The sequence below is a fragment of the Uloborus diversus genome, unplaced genomic scaffold, assembly GCF_026930045.1.
Source record: "Uloborus diversus isolate 005 unplaced genomic scaffold, Udiv.v.3.1 scaffold_18, whole genome shotgun sequence".
Taxonomy (NCBI): Eukaryota; Metazoa; Arthropoda; class Arachnida; order Araneae; family Uloboridae; genus Uloborus; species Uloborus diversus.
Window position 1 is genome coordinate 348754 of NW_026558329.1, and position 12159 is coordinate 360912.

At 36.6% G+C, this 12159-nt stretch overlaps 1 protein-coding gene across 1 annotated transcript in view; it reads right to left on the bottom strand.

Moving 5' to 3' along the window:
* Positions 1–471: 471 nt before the first annotated feature.
* Positions 472–12159, bottom strand: part of LOC129233138 (serine proteinase stubble-like) — a 72472-nt gene continuing 60784 nt past the window's right edge. Inside the window, exons 7-9 of the mRNA XM_054867201.1 lie at positions 8881–9137; positions 3518–3681; positions 472–1214 (exon numbers count right to left, since the gene is read on the bottom strand). Of these exons, the coding sequence (XP_054723176.1) occupies positions 1047–1214; positions 3518–3681; positions 8881–9137 (589 nt within the window). The 3' untranslated portion in view covers positions 472–1046. The remainder of the gene's footprint in view (positions 1215–3517; positions 3682–8880; positions 9138–12159) is intronic.

Genomic DNA, 12159 nt, shown 5'->3' on the forward strand with positions numbered 1-12159 from the left:
TTTACAAGCCTTCATGAAGCTTTCCACTAGCTTTTATGAACCTTTTCACAAGCATACATGATCCTTTATACAAACATGCACGAACCGTTCCACAAGCAGGAGGAAACATTTCTATAAGCCTCTACAAACCTTTTCGCAATCATTCATGAAGCTTTACATAAGCATTCATGAACCTTTTTAAAAGCATGCACAATTTTTTTTCCCAAGCATGCAAGAACCTTTTTACAAGCCTTTATAAACCTTTTTACAAGCCTGCATGAAGCTTTTAACTGGCTTTTATGAACCTTTTCACAAACATGCGCGAACCATTTTATAAGCATAAAGAATCATTTCCACAAGCCTTCACAAACCGTTTCGCAATCATTTATAAAGCTTTACATAACCATGCAAGAACCTTTTCACAAACATGCGCCAAACTTTTCACAAGTTTTTATGAACCTTTTCACAAGCTTGAATGAGCCTTTACACAAACATGCACGAACCTTTACACAAACATGAGAAAACATTTCCACACGTTTTCACAAACCTTTTCACAGTTATTCACGAAGCTTTACACAACCATGCACGAACCTTTTTACAAGATTTTATAAACTTTTTTACAAGCATGCGCCAAACTTTTCACAAGCTTTTATGAACCTTTTCACAAGCTTGAATGAACCTTTACACAAACATGAACTAACCACTCCACAAACATGAGGGGACATTTCCACAAGCCTCTACGAACCTCTTCGCATTCATGAAGCTTTTCACAAGCATTCATGAAAGGTTTTACAGGTATGCACAATTCTTTTCATAAGCATGCACAAACCTTTACAGTTATCCCGCTACTTGCTTATAAAAGGTTGTCCATTGTTGTAACAGGTCTACGGCAAGTTATTCGTGAAGCTTTTCACAAGCATTCATGAACCTTTTTACAAGCATGCACAATTCTTTTCATAAGCATGCACAAACCTTTACAGTTATGATGTCACTTGCTTATACAAGGTTGTAACAGGTCTACGGCAAGTTATTCGTGGATTTCCAAAAATCACTAATGAGCGGCGCTGTCAGTGGCGTTGTCTCAGGTGACCGTCGATCCAGGAGGTGTAGTGCGTGACCCTGGTGTAGACCCCGTAGTACCCGGGTTCCGCGCACTTGTAACCCAGCGAGACGACGCCGACGACGACCCACTGCTCCTCGTTGATTTGCAACATCAGAGGGCCCCCGGAGTCACCCTTTTGGGAAAGAAGAAAGTTACATACATTTGAAAACTAATCGCATGGTTCGTCCGAAAGGTAATGTCCGTGAGCCGATTACAAGAGATTTATTGCTTCAAACGTCAGATACATACAGATACACAAAATACGCCGCCAGCTCAGTTATTCCATCCGAAGACTGCAGTTTCGTGCTTTTTATTATTCATCAGCCCAGAATAGGAAGTAACCGAGCTGGAGGCGGAAAACCTCTTTGAGACTGCTTGAGTTGAGACAACTTCAACTCTTTTGAGTTGAATCGCACCATTGCTGCGGTCACTCGTTTGGTGTGCTAATTCTACATTAGCTCTACCAGTTTGTTTAGCTCTCTTGACTCCTTTAAGGGATTTTCCGCCTCCAGCTCAATTACTTCCTATTCCGGGCTGATGAGTGCTAATAAGCACGAAACTACAGTCCTCGGCTGGAAATGACTGAGCTGGCGGTGTTTTTTCACGTATTTCTGCTTTAGCCCTGGCTAATAGGCGGTAATTTACTGAATATACCATGCCTTGCCTTCAATCTTCGAGTTGAACCGAACCATTGCTTCGGTCACTCGTCTGGACTGCTAATTCTATATTAGCTACCAGTTTGTTTGGCACTCTTGGCTTCCTTAAGAGGTTTTCCACCTCCAGCTCAGTCACTTTCCTATGCCGGGCTGATGAGTGCTAATAAGCACGAAATGGCAGTCCTCAGCTGGAAATGACTGAGCTGGCGGTGTATTTCATGTACTATTAACATGTTTTGTATGCAACTCCGCGTATCCGCAGTAAAAACTTTCCCACTATAAAGAGAACTTTTGGTAATGCAGGGTTGCCACTCAATTTTGGAAAAAAATTCCCTGTGTTTTCCCTGTATGAAAATAAAACATTACGAACGAGCAAGCACTGATTATTTGGAAAAGAACATCTTGATAGTTTCACCACAGGGTAAAAAAACAAAACACAAATTTCTAAATAAATAAGGGAAAATAAATATGAATTCATAATAACTGAAATAATAGCATGGTGGCTGAATATATTCAACTTTTTATTCAAAAAAAAAACTTAGCCATGGACCTAAAAGTGTATAAGTGACCCAGAACAATGATTATTGACGACTCATCTCATACACTCTAAATTATCATGAAATTCAAGATTCTATTTTTATGATAAATATTTCAATATTTACTTTTAAAAAAAAAATTTTCAAGCAAAATGACCATTTTTTATTTTACTTTATTTCTGAACTTTATTAATATTCTCATTATAATTATTACTATTAATTTAATTTTTGGTAGTTTATATATTTGAGAATTGATTTTTGTAACTTTAATTTAAGAAGGAAAAAAAATTCCCTGTATTTTCCAGGTTTTTGAGGAAATGTTCGAAATTCCCTGGATTTTCCCTGTTTTTTTGTTGATTTTTTAATTCCCTGTGTTTTCCCTGTTTCTTCAGGTTTCCCTGTGGCGTGGCAACCCTGTAATGATTGTTCAACGGAACGGAAAATTTTCCGATCCGTTACCAGGGATTCCGATCGGAAGGACCGGATTAAGTCCTCAAAACGACTCACGCACACTCCTTTCCGGGCAAATCATGTATAATATAGTTCAGAGTTGTACAGTATACTCCCGATTATCCGTGTGCGGATTATCGGTTTGCGGATTATCCGTGCATCATTTCGGAATCGCAGTTTTCTAAAGCTTCGATGATGTAATCGATAACATCATTGAGGAAGTCAAAGACATCGAAGGTTTCGAATCCGTTGACGCTGAAAATGTCGAACAGTGGTTTAAAAGTGACGAATGTGAATCAGGATTTCAATGTCTAACTGACGAAAATATCATTGAACTTGTTACCGAATCAAACTCAAGTGATGATACCGAAAACGAAGATGAAGAACATGAAGAAAATACAATTTCACATTCTACTGCTCTACAATCTGTGGAACATTTATTGGAACATTTCATTTGGATTACACGAGTGAAAGAAGTTACGATTACGGAGAAATATTTGCAGTAAAAAAAAATTAGTACAAACCTACGCAACAATTTAAAAGAAACAAAGAAAACGAAAATGTATCACCGATTTTTTTCAAGCAATACATTTCGAAGAAAAGTTCCTGGTTTGTGTGAGCACATATATATATTATTTAAATTTTTCTGATTTCCCCTTAAATAGTTACCCTGCATATTCCTTAAATGATTTTTCAGATTATCCGTGTTTTTCGATTATCCGTGCTACGCCAACCCGTGATTAGCACGGATAACCGGGAGTATACTGTATGTACTATTTTTTTCGGCAACTCACCAGGCAGGCGTCCTTCCCTCCCTCCTTGAGTCCTGCGCACATCACGTGATCGCTGCCCCTGGCCAAGAAGGCGGCCCCCCTCACCCTGGAGTAGGCCGCGGAACACTCCTGGTTGGAGACGATGGGGATGGTCACGTGCTGCAGCACCCGGGTACCGCTCGTCCCTGAAGAAAACACCATTCCTTGTAATCGGGGAATAAATTCTGTGTATCATATTGTTACAAATTCTGTAAATAGTAATTATTGTAGTATCGTAACCTGTAAATAGTTTCCCGTAATGAATATACAGCCCCTATACATTCGGTTGAAGCATATGGTCTCCCTATTTTTCATTGATAAGATTCGTGAATGAATAAAAAGAAGAAATAAAATAACGGTCTACTATTTTCGAGAAGCATTTGGAATCTTGTGGAATATTTGAGAGTTCTCTTTCGATGTCTATAAAAAGCATTATGCATGATGAAGAGTTCAGTCTCGATTGAGAATTTGTGCTGAGAGTGTATTAGCTCTGTTTATTGCGAGGCATTTCGCTGTGTTGTTTTTCGTATTTGGGAGTAAATACGTGTGTCACCGTTGAGTTTACGGTGTTGTGTGATATTTGCTTAATTGCTGATGATTCATTTAGCAGTTGTTGACGATCTTTCCTGCACATAGTGTAAATAAATTTGTGTTTTTAATGAAATAGTAATTATTTCATTAAAATAATTATTAATTATTTCATTAATAGTAATTATTTCATCATAATAGTAATTATTTTCTGTAAATAGTAATTATTTTTATGTTTAACTTGTCGTAAGGTAGCTAAATATGGCGTTTATTAACTAATTATATTTGGCGTTTATCAACTGTTTATTAACTAATTTATTTTTTATACTATTGAATGTTTCAATGCGAGTTATTGTCTGTTTTTTTTTCTGGAGTCAAACAGTCCAATAATTGTTCTGTGTAAAATTTTTACTACTTGTGTAAAATTAATTTGTAAATATTACTGTTAATACATATTTGTGTTTGTACTCCATACTAAACCAATTAAAAAAAACACTGCGGACAGTGCCTTTGGCGCTCTTTATTTTTGAATTTACTACTAACTCATGTTCAACTATAGTGAAGATTTTCTTAATGTTTTGTTATGACGTTTGTAATTTATGTTTTACAATTTGTAAGTTTTTTAACTTTACTTTTTTAATTTTGCTTATTGTTATGTATGTGTATTTTGTTTGTTAATAAATTTTATCTTATCTTATCTTTTTATCTTACCTTAAATTATCTTTCATCTAAAATTATTGTAGCAACGTAACCTGTAAATAGTTTCTTGTCATGAATATACGGCCCCCGTACATTCGGCTGAAGTATACGGTCGACTCATTTCTGAATGACAAAATTTGTGAATGAAAGAAATAAAATAACGGTCTACGATTTTTCGGAATCTTGTGGAATATTTGAGAGTTCTCTTTCGATGTCTATAAATAGCGTCCCGCATGATAAAAAGTCAGTCTCGAGTTAGTTTTTGCTGGTGAATCGTTGCAGCACGTGTGTAACCGTTGAGTTTACGGTGCTGATTGATATTTGCTTAATTGCTGATGATTAATTAAGCAGTTGTTAAGGATCTCTCCTGTACATAGTGTAAATAAATCTCCTGTGTGTTCTCAAGAACTGTGTCTTCATTTCAAGAAAGTGGAAGTCGCACCGGATCCGTAACAATATTATAGTCTATGTTTTTACTCTATTAAAACCCGACCGTATCTATTTATGTATGTATGTCTAGCTGATGGTCACTTCCAATTGACTCTTAGGTGCCACGGTGCCTTGATGTCCAATCACGTCCTATGAGGGTCAAAAAGGCGCCAACTTGGTGAATGGTGATATTTTTTCATTTTCTCGGTAATACTTCATAAAGCTAAGGCGTCATCACTATGTAAGGTACTGTAGGCGACTGGAGGTGACAAAGTCACTCCAAAAACCTAGTATATATATATATATATATATATATTCATATTATTTAAAGTCTCACTCATAGGTAGCATAATGGCAAGTGCACTAAACAAAAACAACAAGAACGCAAAAGAATAATAACAATGTAAATTGAAAAACTATGTAAATATGAGAAGTTGAGTAATATGAACTATAGAATGGGCAGTAACTGCTACGTTATCAAAGAGCTGGAGAAGTTGGCATAATATATTGATTTGCAGGTTTCTATACATATACAACATGAGATACATATTTTACATATAAATTCAAAGACATTGAAAAAAATGGAAGAATAAAAACTAAAGTGTACTGTAATGCCAGCGCAAAAAATTTTCTTGTTCAATTTTCCTCTAAGGCTCTCGGGGAGGCGAGGAAGTTATTGGGACTTTCCCTCTTGCTAAACAGAAAGGGCCTTGTGAACTTAGGGACCGATCCTCCCTTTGAGAAAGTGTCGGTCCCTTTTATCATTTTTATGTTCTTGTGTTTTGCATCTTCAATTTTATTTAGATTGTTTATTCATGAATATATATATATATATATATATATATATATATATATATATATATATATATGATCGCCTCAGGGCAAGAGTAAGACATCTAATCTCAGAAATAATTGTTAGTTATCCTATTATATCCTGCAGTGACGATATATGTGTATACTAGTGGTACCCGCACGGCTTTGCCCGTAATAGAAGATTAAAAGGTCTTGTGGTTCGCCTGTACATTTACAAATAATGTATGGTGAATTTTCTCGCCAATTGGCTTGTGCCCATGTTACGGTTCCACGTTATGATAATTTCTTCATTTACTCGTCCATCCCATGATAACTTTGTTCTTAAAATTGGAATAGAAAAAGAACCACATCGAATTTTCGAAAAATCACTTCGAGGTGCACACCCCCGTGCCACAAACTAACTTTGTGCCAAATTTCATGAAAATCGGTCGAACGGTCTAGGCGCTATGCGCGTCACAGACATCCTGACAGACAGAGAGACTTTCAGCTCTATTATTAGTAAAGATAAAGATTCTATTAATGAATTATTAAAATTCGACTTTATGTTCGTCCTCCTGAAGGTCGCTTATGACTGATTGTTGGGTGGATAATTTCATCACAAGACGCCCTTGGTGATGGTCACGTGACAGCCACTGTAAAAAAAAAACTGTAAATTTTGAAGAAGTTATCCGTATTTTTTACAGAAAAAAACTGTTCGTAATAAAATACAGGATTTCTCTGTTTTTTTGAATCTGTAAACGGTTATACTTTGTTTTTCTTCGAATCTTCGAAATTTCGCCCGCGTGTTTGGATTTTGGTTCTCGTGCTCGAGTTTTTGATCTTATATTTATTTAAAGCGAGTAAGTCTTAAATCGTTTTCAACTTCCATTTCATTGCATCCTAATCAATATTTTATTATTATGTTTTTTTGTCATCTTTACAGAGGCATATTCGGAAATTTACCTTTGAATACATGTATTTCGTAGTAGTATAGTAAATATTGAAATGTATTTACGAAAGTATAGTTTCATTTTTTAATCTTCATAAAATAATAAATCAGCTTGAATAAAATAATAAAAATACGGAAGATTTCTGTAAAATAAACGGAAGAAAACTGGCGTCCTGGCTGACATTTTTTTCCGTAAATTTTACGGATTTTTTTTACAGTGAGTAATGCTGTGTGATGAAGTTCGAAACGTCGTCAAATAGGGCGACATTTGTCGATTTCTCGCCAAATTCGGCACAAAAAGCAAGTCACCAAAATGACGTCGACTTGGCGACAGATTTTTAATTGTTTAACAAGTCCGTTGGCTGTAAGCAGTTATGTCGACTGCGTGGTTTGGCACCGCAAGAGGCTAGATGCGCCGAAGGTCAAAACTACTGTTGAAATCAGAGCGTATCTATATGTGTAGGTATCTATGTTCGCTGAATAGTCCCTTCTGATTGGCCGTTTGGTGGATGACAACACCACGTGACAGCAATGACATCTTTAGTATGTGAGGCGTAGGTGACTAGATTTAACGTCACTGACCTTGATGACGTCATGCATTAAAGCTGTCATGTGACAGTAGTATGTGAGGCGCCACATGCACCTAGTATCTGTGTGTGTATTTTACTGATTAACGAGCTGATTTGTGCATCACATGACTTCCTGTTACTCCAATTCAATGTCATTTCCCCATTATTGGCAATTTTAATGTGGTTCAATTGTTTACTCTCTAAATATCACCAACAATGGACAAATTAAAACCAAATTTTTAAAAAAAAAATCGCCAAATTTGTCGAAAAGTTGGCGAAAAACTTGACGACCAAAAGACTGGCGATATATCGCCAAGTGACCGACAAATTATAACACAACTTGAGTTTACATCGAAATTAACAATGATTTCCCCCAAAAAGGGGCAAAAGACCCCTTTATTAACATCCGAATGCAACCAAAAGGGAAGGCGCACAACTAGACCCCACTAGGAGTCTACGTACCAAATTTCAACTTTCTAGGACATACCGTTCTTGAGTTATACGACACACATATACGAACATGCAGACGTCACGATAAAACGCGTTGTAATTAACTCGGGAAACGTCAAAATGGATATTTCGGGCATCTATACGATCTTAGGTACATATGTACGTGTGGTCGGGGCGAAAAGATAAAAAAAACTGTTTTTGAGTTATGCGAGATACATACACACATACGCACATACATGCGTACATACGGACGTCACGAGAATATTCGTTGTAATTAACTCGGGGATCGTCAAAATGGATATTTCGGGTGTCTGCACGTTCCTAGTCATATATCCACGTGTGGTCGGGTCGAAAAAAAAAACTCAACATTCATTCGGGGGTGAGAAAAATGGAAATGAAGGTCGATTTTTGAGTGAAATTTTTTTCGCGAATACAATACTTCCTTTTTTGTAAAAGGAAGTAAAAATAATTTTTAAATTGCTTCGAAGTATTACAATATGAGTACCAAATTTTGAGAAATTGCATGTATATTATCATACTAGTGGTGCCCGCACGGCTTTGCCCGTAGTTGAAAATCAAAAGGTCATTCGGTTCGCCTGTATATTTACAAAAAAAAAAAGGATGACGAATTTCTCGCCAATTGGCTACGTTCATTCGCTCTCCCATTCCACGTCATGATAATTTCGTAATTTACTCGTCCATCTTATGATAATTTTGTTCCGGAAAATGTTCTTAAAATTGAAATAGAAAAAGAACAAAATCGAATTTTCGAAAAAAATCGCTACGAGTAGCACACCCCCATGCTATAAACTAACTTAGTGCCAAATTTCATAAAAATCGGCCGAACGGTCTAGGCGCTATGCGCGTCACAGAAAATTTTTACTTCCTTTTTGTAAAAGGAAGTAAAAATCATTGAGTAGAAAACTTACGGTACTCCACGTCGCCCCAACCGGCCACCGTGGCCGTCAGTCCGACCATGTCCATGAGCGCCATCTGGTGGGTGGGCAGGCAGATGGGGGCGATCTTGTCCGTGACGAAGGCTTCGCCCGCCAGCCGGATGAGGGCGATGTCGTTGAAGTAGTCGGAGCCCGAGTGGTTGTGGTGCAGGACGAGCTTCGCCACCGTGTACTCCTCGCCACTGCTCAGGGAGTTCGAGCCCAGGCGCACCACGAATGCTGAGGCCGGCCTGTGGTGGAAGAGAGAGAGAGAGATGTTTTAACAGGGTTCGTACTCAATTTCAGAAATTAAGAGAGATGTTTTAACAGGGTTCGTACTCAATTTCAGAAATTAAGAGAGATGTTTTAACAGGGATCGTACTCAGTTTCAGAAATTAAGAGAGATGTTTTAACAGGGATCGTACTCAGTTTCAGAAATTAAGAGAGATGTTTTAACAGGGATCGTACTCAATTTCAGAAATTAAGAGAGATGTTTAACCAGGGTTCGTACTCAATTTCAGAAATTAAGAGAGATGTTTTAACAGGGTTCGTACTCAATTTCAGAAATTAAGAGAGATGTTTTAACAGGGTTCGTACTCAATTTCAGAAATTAAGAGAGATGTTTTAACAGGGTTCGTACTCAATTTCAGAAATTAAGAGAGATGTTTTAACAGGGTTCGTACTCAACTTCAGAAATTTAATGAAGGAGTTTTGGAGGAGTTTTGAAGGAGTAAAATGAGGATTTGAAGGAGTACATACAGTGAAACCTGTGTAAGTTGACCACTTGCGGTGCAGTACTTAGGTGGTCAACTTATAGAGGGTAGTAACGAAAACTGTTTTTTTTTTTTTTTTTGTTATTTCTTGCCCTATGCATTCATTTTTTAGCTAATTGGAATACTTTAAACTAACTTTCATTGTTCAAAATTACTTTAAAAGTAAAAATGTTTTTAATTTTTTTTAATGTGACAAAAAATTACGCTAACAAAGGTTCTAAAATTATTATTTCCAGGAAAATAGTAAGAGTAGTTCATAATATTTTATTTTGGTAGGTAACATCAACAAAAAAAAATTTAGCGAAATCAAAATGCAAAAAAATGTATTAACTATAGTCGGTAGGCAAAAACCATGATTTGTAACAAAACAACATGAACTTGCTTACAAGACATTTAAAATTGTTTTAAGTTTTTTCAAATCATTTCATCTTTAAAAGCTTCGTGTACTGTCTTCTGTTTCAAAGCGTGTGGCGTTAGAATGACTCAAGAGCTTTTATCAGACCTTGATCAAAATAAAAAGCGAATGTTTCGTGTACGTATGGTTACGTTCCTGTTAATTTGAAATTATGGATAGTTCTCACCGAAAACAGTCATTTTCCAGTCCTTATTATATTTTACGAATGTTTGGTTTTTACGTTTTAACCAAATCGCCTTTTTCAGCTTGGACCAGGGGCCTCTGCAGGCGCATCGGAATCTTTTTTTTCCTGGTCGGAAATGTCCATGTCCTGTACACACACATACACACTCACATATACACACACGCCTACGTGCATACACACATGTCTACGCACACACACAAGCCTACACATGCATACACGCGCACCTACGCACACACACAACTATACACACGTAACCCCTCAGGAGGAGGGGCAAGCCTGAGGGGACAGGAGCCGTTTCTGGAAACAATAAGGGCCATGTCGCAACTCGTGATTGCGAAATACATAATTTAAATTCAAAATGTCAGAATTCAAATTAATTTTTTTTTTTTGCAGCAATATTTCTGTTGTTACTTTTACTACTAATATAAACTGCTATTTGGACTTCCTCACTTAATGTAGCTGTAATTTTTTAAGAGTTTTTAATATTTTATTCTGATAATAATAATTCTCTTATCTTCTGAGTCATGCCATCTCACTGTTTAGACTTCGAAATTAATTAATTTATCATTCAACTAACTATGTCGAGGTACTTAATCCATCGTGAATATTTTGTTTTTGCAAAGTCACAACATGCGCAGGGCCTGATTACCGAACAGGCCAACTAGGTCTGGGCCTAGGGCCCTATCTTCCTAAGGAGCCTCGAATTTTTAAAAACTTATGCATAGCATTAAAAAATCATGTATTTTTGTGAAAATAATGAAAATTCCTCTTTTAAATAAATGTTAAACATTATTTTACGTTGACTTACAAGTGATAGAATAGAGGGGGGGGGAGGGGACTCCAAAGCAATGTGGGCCTTGGGCCTAACTTTTAGTTAGTCGGGCCTTGAACATGCGTCGATCCATATAAAATGTTTCCTTTCACTTAATTTTTTCTGAACTTCATGAGATCAAAGGTAATAGGAATAAACCGCATGCGAAAGTAATGTTATTTTTAAAATTCTACATAGTTGATCCAATTTATCTGGAGATTCGGATTAACTAGTACCGGATAAATGAGAATCAACTGTATCTTTTGCGAGAGGAGAGAAAATTAATTGGAATGACTCTGCCTTCACCATAATACTCTCGTATTTTACCATTCGGTTATATTGCGAATTTCCCCTTCCAAACATTTTAAATCCAGTAGAATTGAAACTGCATAAATGTGTTGTACAAGCAGTAGTGGCGATTTAGGGGGGGGGGAGGAGGGGAACTGCTCCTTCACTTTTTATGGGAAATTTATTTTTATTTTCCAATTTAGGAACCAAAATTAGAAATTATAAAAAAAGGAGAAGTGTTAGAACTTTCAGATCATAACTTAATTTTACTTTGTATATCTGTTTACAAAACATTAATTAGCACTGGCAGTCATTTTTAGTTTATGTACTCACTGTTTAGTTATTAGTAAATCAATTGTTTCACTTATACAAGCTTAATGAAATGATTACCAAAGTGTTAGTGACACCTTCGGGGTAATAATGTAAACCTAATTCATGTCTACGAGTTTCTTTCGGGACAGTTATTATGTACATAATTCAAAGAAAAACGTGAGTTAAGCTGTTAGATTTACATCAGTTACCCCCCCCCCCCCCCGTTTTTTTTTCATTTTTATGCTGCCACTAAAAATCCTTTTTTTTTGCCCCCCCCCCCCCTCCCCACTTTTCAGTCTCATTCGCCGCCTCTGTCTTCAAGGGTTAAAAAAAATGACGTAGAAATAGAAAAAACAGCCCCACTTGCAGTTGAAAAAAAATTTAAATCAAAAAGCAGTGAAATATATTCTTCCCATTTCACATACTTGCAAATAGGGACAGGCCTAATTGAGTTCTCGTAATCGAATCACTCGATTATTCAAGATCATTC